At 51.3% G+C, this 18,808-nt stretch overlaps 6 protein-coding genes across 6 annotated transcripts; 2 read left to right on the top strand and 4 right to left on the bottom strand.

Annotated features, from left to right (window-relative positions):
- Nucleotides 1–2,465: 2,465 nt before the first annotated feature.
- On the top strand, nucleotides 2,466–4,240 carry CORC01_00497 (uncharacterized protein; the record flags this gene model as incomplete). The annotated part of the gene is made up of 3 exons (XM_022612154.1): nucleotides 2,466–2,497; nucleotides 2,562–3,415; nucleotides 3,471–4,240. The coding sequence occupies 3 exons, from the start codon at nucleotides 2,466–2,468 to the stop codon at nucleotides 4,238–4,240; spliced, it is 1,656 nt and encodes a 551-aa protein (XP_022481293.1).
- A 1,040-nt stretch (nucleotides 4,241–5,280) lies between these two features.
- CORC01_00496 (D-arabinitol 2-dehydrogenase) lies at nucleotides 5,281–6,316 on the bottom strand (the record flags this gene model as incomplete). The annotated part of the gene is made up of 4 exons (XM_022612153.1): nucleotides 5,281–5,601; nucleotides 5,655–5,980; nucleotides 6,062–6,172; nucleotides 6,223–6,316. The coding sequence occupies 4 exons, from the start codon at nucleotides 6,314–6,316 to the stop codon at nucleotides 5,281–5,283; spliced, it is 852 nt and encodes a 283-aa protein (XP_022481292.1).
- Nucleotides 6,317–6,710: 394 nt separating this feature from the next.
- Nucleotides 6,711–7,355, bottom strand: CORC01_00495 (Rieske domain-containing protein; the record flags this gene model as incomplete). Its single annotated transcript, XM_022612152.1, has 2 exons — nucleotides 6,711–6,989; nucleotides 7,065–7,355. 2 exons carry the CDS (start codon nucleotides 7,353–7,355, stop codon nucleotides 6,711–6,713), a joined length of 570 nt encoding a protein of 189 aa, XP_022481291.1.
- A 1,343-nt stretch (nucleotides 7,356–8,698) lies between these two features.
- On the top strand, nucleotides 8,699–10,524 carry CORC01_00494 (parasitic phase-specific protein PSP-1; the record flags this gene model as incomplete). Its single annotated transcript, XM_022612151.1, has 5 exons — nucleotides 8,699–8,721; nucleotides 9,136–9,689; nucleotides 9,746–9,806; nucleotides 9,871–10,284; nucleotides 10,341–10,524. The coding sequence occupies 5 exons, from the start codon at nucleotides 8,699–8,701 to the stop codon at nucleotides 10,522–10,524; spliced, it is 1,236 nt and encodes a 411-aa protein (XP_022481290.1).
- A 2,014-nt stretch (nucleotides 10,525–12,538) lies between these two features.
- CORC01_00493 (cytochrome P450) lies at nucleotides 12,539–14,197 on the bottom strand (the record flags this gene model as incomplete). Its single annotated transcript, XM_022612150.1, has 2 exons — nucleotides 12,539–12,702; nucleotides 12,772–14,197. The coding sequence occupies 2 exons, from the start codon at nucleotides 14,195–14,197 to the stop codon at nucleotides 12,539–12,541; spliced, it is 1,590 nt and encodes a 529-aa protein (XP_022481289.1).
- Nucleotides 14,198–16,590: 2,393 nt separating this feature from the next.
- Nucleotides 16,591–16,933, bottom strand: CORC01_00492 (uncharacterized protein; the record flags this gene model as incomplete). Its single annotated transcript, XM_022612149.1, has 2 exons — nucleotides 16,591–16,822; nucleotides 16,905–16,933. The coding sequence occupies 2 exons, from the start codon at nucleotides 16,931–16,933 to the stop codon at nucleotides 16,591–16,593; spliced, it is 261 nt and encodes an 86-aa protein (XP_022481288.1).
- Nucleotides 16,934–18,808: the final 1,875 nt, after the last annotated feature.

Genomic DNA, 18,808 nt, shown 5'->3' with positions numbered 1-18,808 from the left:
TAATGTTTGTGGGCAAGTTCATCCCATTTACACGGTAGCTATCAGGAAATATAAGACCCAGCGGCATCAATCTACCCTTGACCAATCATCAACTGGAGTAGAGGTGCGAAATATAGTCTTGTGCTAGTGCCCTTGTTCACTGACTTGCCATTTTGAAACAACGCTTGGCTAATAGCCGGCTTTGAGAAGAGCTGCAAAGGAGATGAGATTTCCAATGAGGCTCTCTCACATGAGACCTGTTCAATTCTTGTGGTTGGTTGGGTGGCTTTCCATGAAGTTGATGTACGTGCCAAGATAGACCGCTGTTGTGATTAGTGCTGAGTCAGTACTTTGGTAAAGAGTTCCTTCACAACAGAGGGCTTCCGTTGACTTGAATCTTGGCATACTATGCACGCTTTCCGATTCCAAAACTCTCAGTTGATATCGCGACTGGCCAAATTGCTGTTGGAACCCTACATGGCGGCGAGGACTAGACCCCATGATGATCTTGGCTGTGAAATTGAAAAGGTTCAATATCTGGGCGTTCTGTAAAGACCAGGAATATGTCATTCAAGGATGAGTCACAACGAGACCTTGGGCGAGTTTGAAACGGAATAGAAAGAAGAAGAAAGAGGGGGAACAAAACTCAATAGAGCAAAGTGGCTGAGGCAACGTATTGATCATAGCGATGCTCTGATACCGTTGTCTGGAGCGGCCACCGAGGCAAACGGCTCTTTCCGGGGCCCGGTTGCTGATGAATGGAAGAGGAGCGTATCAGTCACTCACAGTTCTAGACAACTAGTCGTTTACAGCCCAAATGTGGACAGATGCAGAATATCGTAGCCGAAAGGCTAGTCGAGCCGAAGCTTGAATCAACACAGACGCACACATCAAGCGCGCGGCGTTCAAGCGGCAGGTATGCGGAGGGACGATTGTATTAATAGAAGACCCATCGCCTGCCATCAGTGTTGAACATCATGAAGGGAAACGTCATTCTCAGGTGAGGAAGGATTGGCGAAGGATGTTTGCAAGGTGCCCATGCACTCCCAGTTTCATCGTCTACCCCGTAGTGGACGAGGATGAGCCCGAGCTATCCCGGAAGCCGCCGCACAACAAGTGCATAGGATTGGCTTGTTAGCCAATGTCCTAGGCCGAACGGAGTCGACTTCTTGCAGTGCTGCTCGTCACGGCCCAAAGAACTCGTCGGCAAAAGTTGACTCGTTCGTTCGCAGGCAGGTCGGGCCAGGCCTTGGTCCCTTGCGGCGATCACGACTGTTCCGTGGTCGAGGCGCTGTGCGCGGTGGGCGATGGAGCAGCTGGTTTCTTGCTACTGGCAAACTTTGCACTACCAGACCGCTATACATTTATGCGCATCACTACTAGGTAGGAATCAGCATCGCGTTGATACAGTGCACTTGTTTGTCACCTGAAGTGACTGTAGAGCAATACGAAGCTGCACCAAGGGGAAGACGGGAGATGCAACAATAGTCGGTGCTTCAATCTAGAAAAGACAGGAAATGTTTCCAGGCTCGGACAAGGCCCCCCTTACCTTGATTCTAATTCTCTCCGGCCTCGAAGCGCCGGGTTGGAGTTTTCTAGAGGACAACGGTAAGAAACTAGCATAGTTGAGCACACAACTCCGCCCACGGATTGTCCATATGCATTCATGGCCTGCTCGCAGTCGCATTTTCGCAGGTTTCAGCCACCAAAAGAGGGCGCCTCCGGGCCACGCTGCCAAGAAGGGCGTCAAACACGACCGAGGGTTTTGGTGTGGCACGGCGGGTTCATCAGAGTGACAGCGGCCGGGGCCGGTCTGTGAACCCCTGCCAACTTGGAACTGGTGTGGTCACCCTCCCAAAGTCCCCTGAGCCAATAGGCCACGGTCCGCTCAGAAAACCGCCCAATGGCCAGGCCTCCTCGACCCCTAGAGCGTAACTGTATAGCGCCTTGAGGCTGGTGAAGAGCTGCTGAGCTTTAGGAAACAAAGTTCATTGGGTCCATCCGAGAGAACGTAACCCCGGAGCGTTCCCGCGCCTGCACTTGTCGCACCAGAGACCAGTTCCCACTGTCCCTAGACCCCTAAGCCGTCCGCAGCTTGTAAGAGAGACGCATCTCGAAACCCCCTTGCCCGTTCTTCTTGGGAGTTGTTTGATGTGCGAGACATTTTTACATGGGTTTCTCCGAACTTGTCCGTGGGGTTTGGGCAGGATGATCGACATGGCGAGAGTGATTACTTGAAGCAGATGCCGCGCACACCATGCTGTCATGATCCTCCTGGCCCTCTTTGCCCCGGCCTCTGTCCAAGATCTTGGGGGTTCTTCTCTGACGCTTTTTTCTATGCGGCGCTTGCGTCTTCTTTTCTTTCTTGTTGTTCTCTTCTAGATTTGCAGCTGTGCTGTCTTATTCACCCTCACTCGCTGGTCGACTTCTTTTCTACTTTTATTCAGTCACCCGTTGCAGTGCAATTTGCTGAAGACGCGAAGGTGATGGAGGGAACCGCAACTTGGTCTACTTTGAGGTAAGGAGTCAGCCAAGCAATCTCCTCAATTATTTATAACGGGGAGCACTGACCAGTAGAACAGACAGCGGAGGAGAAGAACAGCGCCGAAATTCGCTGGCAGACCCCGTCACAATCTAGCCCGCAGACAAAGTCCGGCACTGCTCGCAAACGAAGAGGAGGCCGAGGAAGCAGACGGGGAGCAAGAAGAGGACGAAGGGGATGAGGAAGAAGAGGCGAAGCCTACTAAGCCCGCCAACCAGCAGAAAGAGCAAGAGGAGGAATCCAAAGAGTTAATCGGCGCAAGAGAAGCCGAAAGCGATTCGGAAGCCGGCGGCCAAGGCGGCGCAGCAGCATCATCAGCAAGCGATTCCGACGCACAGCAATCCGACTCGGACAGCGACTCCGAACGAGAGAAGCCGCCGCCGGCCGTGACCCCGCCACCACCGGGCGCAACGCCGACTCCTCCTCCGGGCGTGCAGTCACCCCCGGCCGCGCCATCTCTCCCGCCGCCGGCAGCGCAAGGCTCTCCGGCACCACAAGCGCCGTCGGCAGTCTTGAACCGGGCGTTGACAGACAACATCCCGCCGGCAAGAGGCTTCATCACCCTCGTGCCCGGTGCGCCACCTCCGTCCAACCCGCCGCCTCCGCCGCCGGCAGCGACGCCGTCGAATCCTCCCGTTTCCCAACCACAGAGTCCACCGCCTGCCAGTCAGTCGTCGGCACCGCCATCACCAACACCTCCTCCCGCTGCGGAAACCCACCCTTCAACAAATCTGCCGCCACCGCAGGTTGGAAATGCCGCGTCCGGAACACCCCGACCGGTACTTCTCCCACCAAGCTCCCAATTCCAGGCTTCCAACACGCCATCGGCATCAGCTGCCCCGGCTGACGGAACAGACCGAGGCTTCGCCATCGGAGTCTCCTTTGCCATCGTCGGTAAGTCGTCACGCCTCACCGCATCCTGAGACACGTCCTAACTGAAAAACCACAGCAATCATCGGATTGCTCATCGGCGCAGTAATCTTTGGCGTAAAGCGCTACAAGAGAAAGAAGAAGGTCGCCGCCGTAGAGTCAAACATGACGCAAAACTCACCCCTAGGGGCGGCCCCCGCGGGCAACAGCTTCCTTGCGCAGCGGGAATCAGCCATCCTGCGGCAACCCAAACGGAGCACCGGCGATATGGAGCGCGCCGTGGTCACAACGTTCAGCCAGACCCAGATCGCGAACCGCACCACCAAGGAGATGGAAGAGCAAATGGTGGAGCAATTCAAGACGGACAGGGCCTCGCGGGTGGACAGGTCCTCCGTCAAGCCACTACCAAACCCGCCAACAACGACAAACCCGTCTGCTGCTGTCCCGCCGCTTCCCAGCCTCCCCAGTAACAGCTATGCCACCGCTTCTGTTGAAGACACGAGAAACTTGCAAGCGGAGAGCTTCTACTATGAAAAGTCCATCAACGAGCCGGCTGTTCCCGCGCCGTTGAGGATAAGCACAGCACCACGACGGCCACCGACGACGGCGACGGCGACGGCGACGGCATCCACGATAAGGGTGCCGTACCCTGTTTCCACCTACGATATGTACCAAGAATTGGGACAGGGACCGTACCGGGAGTCTATCAGTATTGGATACCAGCCCAACAACGCGGGGTATCGACCGTATAACCCAGATAACTTCTACCGGCCGCAGCCCGGTCAGCTCCCCCGAGCAGAGAGGGGACCTGATGGGCGGTTCTCTCCCGAAATGGGGTACAGCGGGTGAGAGACACCAGAGCCTAATGGTGCGGCCCAGACAGAGAGAGGACTGGTTTGGCGGTTAGACTGCGACTAAGCATAATGCTAGAAGGCATACACGGTCATTACCTACTGAGAGCACAAGGCCACATCTTGCTAGAGCTGGGTTCAACCCTGAATACACCGAACCCAGAGTTGGATTTATCTCGCGTACTATCTTTTTCCTTCTTGTTGAATACCCAGGCAGAAGTTTGTCGTCCGAAATGCACTACATACCTACACAATAATACTACAAATCATGGTAATTGATTGCATTGTGCCCTTTTGTGATGGCTGCTGATTGCGGTGGCTCATGACAGCAGATAATACCCGAATCCATTCTCAGCGCTTACTACCCACCCCAATTCCCAATCTCTTCTCCTCGTTCAAGGTAAAGTACCTCTGTTCATTCACTTTTAGACGCCCGGAGGATCCGACATGCAGGTCCGGAACTCCAGACGCACGTCTCCTGAAACAAACATCGCGACAAACCCCTGCCATAAACCGAAATAGGTTCGTCAAAAGTTCCCAGCCTTCAAGACCATGAAAGCTCCGCAAAGGCAGGTTGGAATTGTCAGTGCCGCTACCATCGACGCTGGAAGACACGTCGACGCGGATCTTAGCCGCGTCTCTGAGACCGGATCGCCATTCTGGTCGTCTTGCTAATTCGTCGATCTCTTCCTTTCTTCAATGTCCGCCCCCAAGATATCTCCCTGGGTTCACATATTCTGAGAGATATCAAACTTTCCGCTGCCACACCGTGGTTGATAACGAATATTCCATTAGGCTCTTGCAACCGGCAGGTCGAGAACAACACATCTTAAGGTCCCGAGTTGAATAGCCCCAAGTTGATACATCTTCAAGTCTTTGAGAGTTCTTCACCCTCTTCTTCCAGTAGCAATTTAGAAAAGTCACAATGCATTTCATAAAACTCTCTGTAGCATCGTAGTTGACAGTTGTTACCGTGTACTGCTATCCTCGTCTAAATTACAATGGGATGCGAGTCCTGTAACGGCCTTTTGCGACCCATTACCAAGCTGTGTGGCCCCCATCTACTATAACATCAGATCCGGTCATGAAACTGCTCGCATCGCTGAGAAGAAAAGTGATGGGACCTCGAAATTCATGCGCCTCACTCAGTCTCATCAACATGTTGCCATTGACCCATTCTCTCTCCATTTCAGGATTGCTGAGTGGCTTATCCGTCAGTCGTGTGCGGATGTACCCGGGTGAGATTGAGTTCACCCGAATGAGGGGTATATCTGCACGGCTACCCCATTCCGCTGCGAGCGAGCGAGCCATCTGGACGACTGCCGATTTTGAGGAGTTGTAGGCCACGCTGTCGACGCCCTGTAGATTCGGTCAGAATCTTCGTGTAGTGGTTTGCCAGCCGTCGACTTTACCTTGTTGCTCCCGTGAGCACTGATGCTCGCAATGAGAACAATGCTCCCGGCTGACCCTTGCTTCTGCATCTCACGGGCCGCCGCCTGCGCGCAAATGAGCGTTCCGATTACGTTAACATCCATGATTTGTCTTGCCATGTCGATCGGAAAGTCGATGGATGGCGCGTTACTTCCACTGCCGGCACAAGTAACTAAGCCTCTGAAGGGGAACCGTGTCTTCTTCATATACTCCTCAAATACGGATTTGACGTTGTCTGCGTCCGTAACATCGCACCTGTAGTACCATGCTTGCGTCCCATGTTTCTTAGATGCGTCAAGCACACGATCTAGATTCGAAAGCAATCAGCAAATTTCTAAGAGAGGTCATAATCAGAGAGTCTCTTGATCAAAAGGGGGAAAAGGCTTACTCCATGGCTCTTTGAGGGGATCATCTTGTCGGTCGATGCATATGACATCGCCACCGCTTTCCAACACTGAGCGAGCGACCTCCAATCCAATAGATCCTCCACCGCCGGTGACTGACAGTGTTAGAAAAGATAGTTGCAAGCGGAACTATGATGCTTCACACTTAAAATGGTTCGCTCCTCGAGCCTGAAAAGCTCACTCATTGACTTTTCTCGGTCCCCAACTGATGGCTTGGTCTCTCTGACGCTCGACGACATTTTGCTCTACTGGAAAAGGCGCCTGGTATCTGTTTCCTTACCTTGATCTCAATTATCGAACCAGAGATGTAAGTAGCAGGAAATGTGAGTATCCTTCAAAGGGTTGGCACGAGTACTGAGGAGAGAGATGTGAGGATGGCGATTTCTTTTCAGCCAAAGTCTCCTCCCCCGCATCTGCGTCGCACATACCCGCTAGTTGACTTTTGCCATGTGACGTTTATGATTTGGCGCTTTGGCACATGGGGTCTAGAAGGAGACAATGATACTGCCTTACTGACATGCGCTCCGTCCGTGTTTCACCCACCAAGACAACTCCCAGTTGTTGTAATGAAGAATCGGCAAAAGGATGATAGAAAAGAGTCGTTGTACATTTCCCACAACTTATTTCTTGGAATCAGCCTATCCTCTGCTTCCTTCTTATCCACACCTCTTTGTCTATGCTCTCTGTCTCAGGAAGAGACTCTCCTATTGATATTGGACCTGTCGCTGCCGTGCCGCGCAACTGAACTTCCCAAATACCCAGCTTGTATCGCGCTCGATCTGCCATGCCTGAAAATAAATCAAACGACCAGCCATGCTTCGGACAAGTCAACCCTGCGCTCAGCACGATGCCGAAATCTTCAATGTCAAACGGCGTGCCATGTGAGAGGGGATACGAAGAATGTGGGCATTTCTGATAATGTTAAAGTCAGATTCGGATCTTTCTCGGGCCATTCAGGCCGTCTCATCCTTTGAAGAAGTGACTCACATGGTCCACGGCGTGAAATTTTCCCTTAAATTTGAAGACAAGTACTTGGTCTTTCAAATCCCCTTCAAGCTCGGCGTAATTGAGAACATCTGGTGCCAAAAGCACCTCCGTGCTACGGGAGGGGTCTGACTTGCGTACTTGAAAGACTTTGCAACCAGGCTTCAGATCTGTGCTACAGAAACGGAGGTCTGCTAGGTTGCCTTCGTCTGATCCGAGATCGGGGAACGACGAGTCGAGGCCGGCAAAGAACCATCCCGCTGATGCCCGTGATCTCCCTCCAAAGGCGTTCATACCCTATCAAAACCGATGGATTCAACTTCGAACAGCGAGGCAACAGGCAAACACCGGCGCTCGTCGAGATGATTGCAGTTGTTTGTGGCGGTGGCCCTGCGGTAATCGTGGCGGTCATCGCGTTCAAATTGGTTCCTTTGATGATTTCCCAACAATCACGTGCTACGTCACGTGAAAAAGACGATATCCCATCGATCCACTGGACTCAATAGCACATGAAGATATTTCAAGCCGCGTCACCATGCTCCTAGATGTAGCGGCCTGGAAAGCTGACTTTTTTTTTTTTTAAATCCTAGCGGCAGAGATTGGTATTTGATTGCACGCCTGGAAAATTAGACCACATTCAACTGAACGAAACTTCAAAGAAACACACTTTTTGGTTAGATGTACACCAAGATCCGGCAGAAAGAGCCATGTTGGATCGATTCAAAATCGTAAATTTTGGAGCTCACTTCTATGGCTTCTTGGACCTACTAGCACATCGCCCGGGTAAAGTCGAAGGACGTGACCTTCTGGCGAACCTACCGTTTCCGGCAGTTTCAATGCTACTATTGAATGGACTTGACCTTTCCGCTTTCCCATTTGGAGGTAGTATATCCTTTGATCTAAACAATATTTCACTTGGGGCTAGATTCATGAAAGCTGGACTGTTCATTAGAGAGTGAGGAAGTGGTGCTCAATACCTTATGAAGCCACGATAGTGGGACTCTTAGACTGCTTCGAGCGCAAGGGCAAGCCACCTGGCTGGAACCTGACAGGACATGCCTAATGGAATAATGAACATGAAATTTTGAGGGTACGGGTAGGGCAAAAGCAAGGCAAAATTGTGACTTGTCGATCCTTGCTATGCCAGTCCATCTTGCAGTTGGTAAATACATGATTGACTGCCGCTTTTTCGATTTCTATGTACCTGCCCGCTCCATTTGACTGGATCCATATTAATGCACTGAGAGTCGATCGACAAAGGACGCCGAGATTTTCCTGTTCGGAATGTTGGCATCCTGGGTGTCTCGGCTCTAGGTGGTGACAGTCCGCCTGAAGAACCGACTTGGACGATGGCTTTCACGCACTTGGCCTTGTTAACAAGAATATCTGACAGAACCAGGCCTGCATGTCTCGTTCAGGACCTCTAGAACTCGAACGATGGGTCCGAGTTCTAGAATCAAGACCATAAACGCACAGCTGTCTATCAAGTCAATGTCTGCAACGCATGACTTCCGATATGACGTGTTCTACAGCGTGTTATCCGAATTCTCGGGGCTCTTGGCGCGGGTACAGCTGCCATTAACGAAAGAGACTCTTTGTGTCGATCGTGTTGAAGGCTTATCGTGGTGCCCTCGCTTATGGGATCTGCGGCCGACTCTGAGTCTCTTGTGCCAAAAGGACCATTCTGATTCGTCGTTTTGCGAACTGCGAGTGCGAGCCTAGCTTGATGCAAGGTGACTAATATAGGTCCCAAACTCCCGGGACGTCGATCGGCCTGGCCGTTTATTCTGGAATGACTGGTATCAGCAGAGACACATGGCATGGCGCCTCCCCGCCCCCTCCCTTGCCCGAGGTCAGAAGCTTCATGGCCGGACGGGGTATAGTTTACGGCCGGGCCAGAGTACGGTGATCCAGCGAACCCCACTTGCGGGATGTCAACCGATTTCCACGATGAAAGATGTCGTGCCTTGCCCTGAATGTGCAAGATCAAGCAAGATCCTACGGATTGAAAGGGCTCTAAGACGCCTCCTACAGCGTTTCCACCTTCTTGCTTTATCCAAACGTTCTTGATTAGATCCGATATTCTGGGTGAATGTTTTGGAGGGTACACGTGTCTCATCTCTCTTTTTTACGGCCGTCGTTCGCTTGGCCGGATGATCGCAGACGCAAGCGGCAACTCCCTTTTCGACCGCTCACGGAATGCCTCTATGCATAAGTACCTACCTTCTGCGCCCCCAGATCTCAACGTCTTCTCCAAACTTCAAGCTGTCTCATCTCACATCCGTCCTCCATCCTTAGTGTCCTCATCTTTTCCCTTCGGCATCATGTCTGCAACACAGCTCCCGAACGGCTACAAGTCGTTCGGCCCGAAAGCCAACTGTACCCTCGAAGTATGCCCGCTTGAGGCCAGTCTCCTACGTTATCGCCCATCGGTACCTGTCAACGGAACGTTCATCGGACTCTTTGCTCTGGCCATGATCATACATACAATTCAAGGTCTCCGGTCCAAGAACTGGGGATTCATGGCTAGCATGATCGGCGGTTGCCTACTCGAAATCGTCGGTTATGTTGGGAGACTCATTCTCAATGACAACCCGTTTTCTTTTGGTGGATTCCTTTTGCAGATCAGTGAGTACCGACGTGGTCCCTATGATAAGAGTTGGCCTAACATCTCTTCACCTCAGTCTGCATCACTGTCGGACCAGTCTTCTTCTGTGCTGCCATTTATGTCATGCTGTCCAAAGTGTAGGTTCATCCTTCCGAGTGTACCGACAAGTCAATCTATCCAAGACTGACCTTTGCGAAACAGAATCATCAACGTCGATCGATCGATATCCAGATTCAACCCGAGACTATGTTACTACGTCTTTATTCCGTGCGATATTGTGTCCCTCATTCTACAAGCAACTGGCGGCGCTTTATCCAGTATTGGAAACAACAAAGCGGCCGTGCAAAGGGGTGTTAATCTCTCCCTGGCCGGACTCATCTTCCAGGTTGTCTGTCTGATCGCCTTTTGCGCTCTCTTCGCCGACTACCTCGTCACCTGCATGAGGTCGAATGCCCGACAACGCATGACCAAAAACATGAAGATTTTCCTGGCATTTCTCTTCATCTCCACCATTTTGATTCTGGTACGATGCTCTTACCGTATCGAAGAATTGAAGGAGGGTTACTTCAGCCCCATGTTCCGCAACCAACCCTTGTTCATTGGACTTGAATCTTCGTGAGTCTTACTACCACCATCATATTCCTCGGCAGGCCTTTCTCATTCATATTCAGAGTCATGGTAGTTGCTGTGTTCTGCCTCGTCATCGGAAACCCTGCGATTGGCTTCAGCACAGCTGGAGAGAGAAAGGAATCGACCGCGTCCGGGGCCTTCGACCATCTCCCCTCGCGGCAGGGAAGTATGCCAGCGGAGATGAGCGACAGAAAGGACACATTACCAGGATCAATCAATGTGTAACGAATGACGCCTGCGAAGAAGATCTGCTGCGTTGCTTATCCGCCAAGATACCAAAACTTTCAAGTTTACTCGGCTTCCAAACGTACCTAAACCCAATTGTATTCAGTACCACGATCGCAAAGCTAGCTTTGGAGATTTCCTTTCTGTGCCCCTAGTCCTGACCTCTGAACATATGTCAGATTAAATGACTTTCCAATAATTCACAGAGGAGCCTTGCTGTCACTCTCATCATCTATGATCTGGCCAAGTATGGCGACTGAAACTGAAATGATGTGCTACGTGTTGAGGCACTCCGGAAACGGAAAATTAGGCATGCATAATTATCTTTTGCTTAGCCGTAACCTCAGATTCACGAAAATTCTTACTTCCCTATAATTCTTTGTCGCCAGAATCTTGCCATTGAAAAGTTTTTAGGGCAGGAAACCCCTTTTCATTTTGAGGCATCTGCTGAGATGGGCAACGCTGTGGCAAAAACCCTGTTGCTTAGAAGGCTGACCTTTCTGTCCTAGATGAGTATCCTTCTAGGCTTCGGGTATGATACTTGCTTGTGGCCCGAATGGCATAATTGCTGGGTTGTTCGTATGGCTAATCCCACTGTCCGTAAATTGGAGGACGTCAGCAGGCTCATCCCGTCCACACCTCCTCGCCTACGGTTTGAGGCAAAGTCTGCAGCTTTGGAAGTCAATGACATTAGAGCCGTTAAGGAAAAATGATGGGGCTTTCAAATTATTCGTGGGCACAGGACTGGCATAGTTTGCGCGGTACAGTCCCATGCTGCACGCCTAACTACAGTATTACTCAAGAGATTAATAGATGGCGACACAGCATCGGGCGATTATTGGAGACGCCCTTGAAACTTTCAGACTCGATTTTTCCAACGTGATTCGTAATGGCAGCCACGAATTTGAATGGCAAAATCGAATGTTCGTAAAACGAAAAACCTCAGACGCGTCTAGCTAAGTGTTCCAGCTCTCTAAAGACAACGCTCCGCTCCTGTTCCCGTCCAGTAGGAAAATTGAAACTCATTCATGGTACAGCGTCTCGCCATCGGCCACATTACTTGTTCATCTTGCTATTTCAGACAACATGTTTCTGGAGGGGACAGTTCCCGTCCCCATCTCGGCACGTTGACTGTTCAACGTCCTTCAAAGGGTGCCCACAACATTTGCACTGAGGTTCGTTGGCTGCGGCCTTGCATCCTTCCGAACTTGTACGCAATCAGCCCAGATCATTATCGCTGCAAAAAAATTAGATTCTGTACCTACCCTCTGAAAAGCCCGAGGCGAAGTAACATGTTGATGGCGTTGAGAACAACAAGCAGGGCAATAGCAAAGACACAGGCGAAGTGCTTGTCAAAGAACAACATGCGTGTCGAATCCTCGGCGTTGGCCATCTCGAATGGGACGACCTGAATTATTCGAGAAAATTCTGCGTTTCGTAGTAGATTACGTGACTCCGATGTCACTTCAATGCGGTGATGATGCAAATGTGCCTTTGTGCTTCAGCCTGCTTTGACGAATCGGCTGGTTCTTTGACCGCGGACGAAATTGGGTTCTTTTCTGATATTTTGAAACCGGTAGAGGTGTGGTGGTGTGTCCTGATGTTGCACCATGCCAACAGGAAAATACCCTTCTTATAAGATACGTGGTGGGCAGTCCGGAGACCAACGGGTGCCAGCTCTCAAACTTTTCAAGTCAGCCCCTGGGCTGATAACCTTGAGAAACTCCAGCGAAAGCTCAGAGAATGTCTCCACAGAATAACCTTCTTGTCGGCCAAGGTCTAAGATCAGAAATCTGATTCTGCAGCTATACCAGGACGGGTAGCTGTCCTGTTTCCCGTTTGCTGATACATATGTGGACAGGTTCCAAGACGAGCAGTGCCCTCTACCGCCACAGCAGCCATTGGAAAGGAAGCCTAATGAGACAATTGAGATACACGTCAAGCACAACTCATCTTAGATCTCGTCGTCATGTTTATCAATAAATCATTCTCATTAGAACAAACTTGCGATCTTCTATGATTCAGCGTACCGGATCCTGACATTGACTCCATCTCTGGGGGCCATAGTGAAGTGGATATCCTTTCTTGGCTTTCCTTGTGGCCCAACCCATTCTATACTCTTAAACCTCTGCAGCAGTCTCACCAAGAGATACGCAGATTCGGTGAGGGCGAATTGTTCTGAGGTATGTTAGCAACTTCATCCCGACAGCAATATGTGCAAATATTATCGGGGATGCGATAACTTACGTCCCAAGCAGATCCTCGGCCCACCACTAAACGGGATATAATTCCAATCCAACCGGACGCCCTCCCACCGCTCAGGCTTGAATTCCATTGCATCCGCCCAGATATCCGCCCGCCGATGCAGCAGATACGGCGAAAAGTTGACCGTCTGCCCCTTCAAGACCACGACCGGCGACGTACCGTCAGCACCACCACCCCTCGGTAAGACTGTATCCCGCGCCGCGATCCGGCTGTTGAGCGGCACGACATTGTACAACCGCAACGTCTCGCGCAGCACAAACTGAAGATACCGCGACGCCTTGAGCCTTGCAAAGTCGATTCCCTCGGGCTTCTCGGTATACTCCCCAAAGTCCTCCACCACCTCGGCCCGAAGCCTCTCCAACACGGCCGGGTGCCGCGCGAGCATCATCAGCACCCACGAGAGCAGCGACGCCGTGGTATCCCGCCCTGCGAGCAGCAGCCCGAGAATCTGGTCCCGCAGCTCCCCGCGGTCCCGCGTATGCTCCACGAGCGTGTCCAGCAGACTAAACTTGTCCGCCGACGGCTTCGCGCGCTTGAGCGCCAGCTGGACGTAATGGTCGACGTACCTGCGGATGTAGTCTATGGACTTCTTGCCCACGCCGCTAGGTGCGAGGAAGTACAGCCCCTGCAACCGCACACGCATGATGATGTACATTTGCGCCTCGTGGAACGCCGAGGCGAAGGACATGTCGCTCCCTGCCTGGTCGGCCGCCATGGCCGTCGCCGCGCTTGTCGTCGACGTCTTGCCCGTCGCAGCGGCCATCTGGGAGTCAACGCTCTCCCCAAAGAGGAAGCCGGTCGACGTATCGAGCGTGAAGCGGAAGAGCAGGGGCATAATGTCAACGGATAAGGCACCGTCCCCCGCCTGCTTGCCGACAAGAGGCAGGGCCCGGAACAAAGCTTGCACTGCACGTTCTGTACCCTCGAGGTCGTTGATGTTCTCCCGCGAGAACTGCGGCCGGAACAGCGCTCTCGAGTGCTCCCAGAAGGCGCCGTCGGCCGTGAAGATGTTGTTGCCCTCGAGCGGCTTGAACTGCGCGATTCTGCGCGGGCCGAGCTCGAAGTCGCGGAACTTCGTCGCTAGGATAGCCTGGATATTGACCGGGTCAATGGTATACACTTCAGCCGGGCCGAAGAAGCCCGTGTTGCTAAATGTGTCGCCGTTTTGCGCAAACTTTGCGCCAATGACATCGTCGAGGATATCGCCGCCCTTGCGCACCACCTTGAGGGCGCGCCAGACATAGTCGATGCCAAGGGGGAGCTTCGAGGAGAAGTGCTTGGGGAAGGTCGCGCCGTTTGTCTCGGCAAATAGAACAATGCGGCGGCGGGCGAGGAAAGATGAGACGATGTAACAGACCACCAGCACCGGAAGCGCGTATATGACTACGGGCGACAAGAGAAGCGTCATGATGAGATGCTTTATGGCCTCCAACGTCGCCGGATGTTCGCTTTGGGAGATACCATTGTTCACCGCAGAAAAGAACCGGGCTCCAAAAGGATTTATATCCCTCTCACGATGCCTGTCAACCTGTGGCCAGGATGGTTCTAGTCAGGCAAGGAAGAGGCAAGGAAGAGGTGGGTTTAACCCCGTTATCGTCCATGGTAGCTGTCGCACTAGCCTCCACTCGAACCCCAGCTCTTAGAGGTATCCGAACTGGCGAATCGTAGCACCTCCTACTGTAATTACCCGACGTGGAGATCATCTGCATTCAGGTGTTCGTCTCTACCCATTGATATATCATTGATGGATATTTTCTGTCTCGATTCTCGCGTTGTACATGTTGGACGTGTTGTCAGAGTCGTGCGATAGCCAAGATGCAAACAACCGTTGGCATTGTGTTGTAATGCCAACTGGACAAACTTCATTTGGAGGAAAGCCTATGCCCCACTAAAGGCTGTTTGTTAGACGAAAATGGTTGAAGTTCATACCTCAGGTGCCCTAAACGGGATCATACCTCGGCCGGCAAAGCTCAACCTTGCGACAACGTTTCGGCGCCGGGATTCAGCTGCGAATGTCTCGATTGGAGTCTCAAGGTCTAGAGCTCAGATTATGTGGGGTAACCATCTAGATTTATGGAGCCTCCCCAAAGTAGGATCGTAGTGTTGATTTATCCCGATCCACACGAAATGCAAGACATGACTCGATTTTGTAGAGTCGTCCGTGAATCAAGCTCATGCCACGCTAATTACAACCGCCGTGCTAGAATAAAAGTAAGTACTCAACGTCAAGGCAAAACCCAGGTCCGGCACACCCTACCCAGTCCGAGGATCGGTAGCATTGAATAGCATGCCATCGTTTTAGGATTTACACTCTAGGAAGCTCACCTTGGTGATACGCTTTAGGAGCCCGAGCCATGTGATGCCTTCTTCATATAATAAAGTATTTCATGAAGTGATGAATTAATTTACTCATCCTTGAGTCATCTTTAGACATACATTCGTCCAAATGTAGGCGAGGATTTTACGCTTGACGCGGCATTGTGTGGCCAGCGTGATTAGGACTTTGGGTCGAGTAGCATCCTTCCTATTTCTCTCCGATCGCGTGTACAAGAAATCCGTGTTCGAAGCCCAGTTTCCATAGGCGGGTTGAATAAGTGCTCTCAGTGTTCATACTGTTCTTTCTGGGAGCTGGTGGACCTGGCCAAATGGCACAAATATTTAAATAGTAAATTTGTTGATCATGCAGCAAATACATTGTGTTGCCAATAACCAACCTTTTATTTCTGCTATCCAAGCCACCGCTCTTGTTTTAATCCATCAACTTATTTGGCATTCAAATGCTGTGAATGGAAGGTATATGGCTGGGGACATAGAGTGAAAGTGATGAACAAATTTGTAGCTTCTTGAGTAAATTTTCCGTCCTTGCTCAAATAATATTTCTGGTTAATGGTTGCATCGTCACTCTTTCGACGCACTAGAGAGGTCAAATTCAATGCACCGCTTGTATCAAAAACAATGTCAGGTGACCATGCATGTCAGCAATCCATTGACGGAGCGAGGTCTTTTGCGTGGAAGGCGACCTGGTTCAAGGTAAACTCCCAGCTCAGCCGCATTACGGCACAACGACCCATGTCCTATAGAGAAGCATCCGAATTTTCGTGCTCTGCTCTTCGTCGGTAAAGATGTATTGACGCAAAGGAATGTCCGGCGAGGGAGATGATACGTCGTCGCCAAGGGGCATGTTTAGCACGGAAAGGTGTGGAAACTTTGAAATGCGGCTTTCGCAAGAGATTGGGCGTTCACTCAACCCGTCGGCACTTTTGTAATGGCAGAAATTAAAGGCCAGTGCCGATCGATTTCCCTTCTTCCAAGTAAATTCCTTTCAGCGCCTCAAAGTAATTGCCTCGCGCATGTGTCACATGCGTGCCTGGGGCACCTCCGAATTAAGGACTTAACATATTGATCCCGCAAGTATGAAATGATATCCCAATCAGCCTTCTGTATAAAGCGTAGGAGTCACCCCCTACTCCGTCGGTCACCATCATCTCTCAATGATTTCACCGAGATGATTTCATAATACTTCTACAGGGTTCAAAACAGGACTTTAATCTTCAAACTTACTCACATTTGTACTGTTTACATAGAAAGACAGTTTCTACTAGCCAATGTACGCGCACTTTAAGCCTGTGGGCGGAATGGGCGCCAATCAATCAAACAAATAACTATCTCACGTAACATAAATTTCTTCATCTTTATATTTACAATTACTCATGCCGCATCGTCGAGGTCGAGCTGTTGGTATCAATTCCCTCCCCTCTTTCCTTCCTCTGCCCCCCCAAATCGGTGCCGCCATTCTTTCGCTCAAGCATGCCTCGATAGTGGAGAGCCGAATCGCTCGTCGAAGTCAGTCAAAGTCTGAGCCATTCTCTTCTGATGATAGGCCTTGCTTGCTTTCGCACTGGCGTCGTGGTTGTGAATGTGATACATGTTGCTATGGCCGGAAGACTTCTCGTAGTCGGAGATTCGTCGCTGAGACACAGCATTGTTCGATTCCGCAGTGGAGTGCTTATGGGAGGATTTGCTCGAGGTGCTCCTAGGAGCGCTTCTATCAGTTCATGACCATTGGAAAGCGCCGTCGCTGGCATATTTTCCCCAAAGAGCGCGGGGAGAAGTACCCATTGCGAATAGAATCGGTGGAATTCATGTTGCGCAGAATGTCGAACTCGGTGGCTTTGCACTCGCTGACACAGCGAGTAGCTGCGGGTTTTGAGGGACTGAGAAATGGCCTATTGGAATCACAACTGGCTCAGAGTGTCGCGAAGCAAGCTATTTGGTGCTGATAAGTTTTTCGACGTGGGCAAATGGTGCAGCATCGATGTAGTGAATGCCTTCGTTTGTTTTATATTATTTTGCTTGGCGAACCAGGCTCTCCGAACTAGACAAAACCCGTTATCCCATCCTTGCATCTGTGAAGAGTTGCAAAATGCCTCGTTCGACCTTGTCTGTAGCTTGATGGTGAAAGCTTTTGTGCGTCAATTAGCCACAGGTCCAGCCAGGCATGTCATTGAGGCCTCTAATGCAGCTTATGCACTCTTGTGTGATGTGGGTAGCGGTGGGATGATTAAGTGTGGTGGGGTAAAGTTCCCACCAAGCCACCAGTCGGCGGTCACAGACCCCTCAACGGAGTGTCCTGGATAACGGCATTTTGACGGCAGACCAGACCAGGCGCAAAAGCAGCTGGCCTTGACGGTAAGCCGTCGTGAGTCAGTTAGTGAAGCATGTCGCAATATGGAATCATCTCCGACCTGGTATCAAGAATACGGATTGTATCGCCAGCTCATAAGGTAGTGTCACTCGTGATGCTAGCAGAGCTTGTTCGCTCAACACGTCACCAGACGCTTGGCAAAGCCGCAAGGGGCTGACCGACGTGAGGTGACACTATCATGTACAATGGAGAATAAGAAACGAACAAGTAGGTAGGCAAGGGAAAGGGAGAAATGAAAGAGCGAGACCCGGGTTCCGTTGATGAACAAGACCCGGGTTGATGGCCGCCTCCGGCCGGAGCAGGAGACGTCCGGCTTCGGGGGTCAACCGGACGGTCCGGCTTAATGGATGGATTGGCCAGTGCCTGTTCCGGGAATCTTGAAGTCTAGATTCTAGTTACCCAGTCTAAAGACATCACTTGATGTCAAACAGACTAGGCGCTAGATCTGAAACCAAACATCGTGAACTACTCGTAAACATATTCCAAGACCATCGCACAGCAGCTTCACAGCAGTGAATATCGCATACGGAGCTGCGCGTAGCAACTTGAGGATATCGGGGCCTATAGGGCCACACCCCTGAGACTCGAGATGGAATGTTGAACGCCATGCTTTAGTATGGAACGATTCCGAGGACTCCAGGTTTGGTCGATCCTTTGCATCCTGGAGGGTGAACAGCGTTGCTGATTTGGTGGCTCGCCGTCTCGGCTAGGCTGCAGCACGAGGATATGCCCATTTTCGGTGTCGAAACAGGGCGCTGCTGCAGAGGGTGGCAGCCGACGTGTGCCAATCAAAAAACACGGCGAGAGTCAGTTGCCACGCGTCGTCCATTCTGCCAAGAGGCGGAGTCAGGCATCCTGTACGCCTTTTTCGGTGTCGTGGACGCCTCGTGAGGGGTAAGAGCGCCTCAATTCTGCCTGACTCGAGGCATCGCTGGGTCGCAACCATCATGGCCGCCTCTTGGACAAAGAGGCGGTTCGCCAATTCTGAAGCGGATGATTGCAAGGACAGGTGCCCCCAAGAGTCACCATCTGGTAAATATTATCTCCGGCTGTCGGCGTCGAGATCGGTTGTCGGTGGACATTTTGGCAGTGAGATTCGCCATACGAAGCCGTGGGAAAGCTTTAGACAGCTTGATGTGGTGGTCGACGTCGCGAGTTTTTTGATTTGGCATAAGCGAGGGTAGGTGTCTGTGAGGTAAAAAACATTTAGTAACCTCCCGTTATGGTAATGGGATCTCAATAGGCCTACCTTAGGGTACTGAACGATGGTGATGCATTATACTCGGGATCAGCCTCCCAATGGATGGCAGGTGA

Source organism: Colletotrichum orchidophilum (genome assembly GCF_001831195.1).
Source record: "Colletotrichum orchidophilum strain IMI 309357 chromosome Unknown Scaffold_3.1, whole genome shotgun sequence".
NCBI classification, from domain to species: Eukaryota; Fungi; Ascomycota; class Sordariomycetes; order Glomerellales; family Glomerellaceae; genus Colletotrichum; species Colletotrichum orchidophilum.
This window is presented reverse-complemented; position numbering and strand designations above follow the sequence as displayed.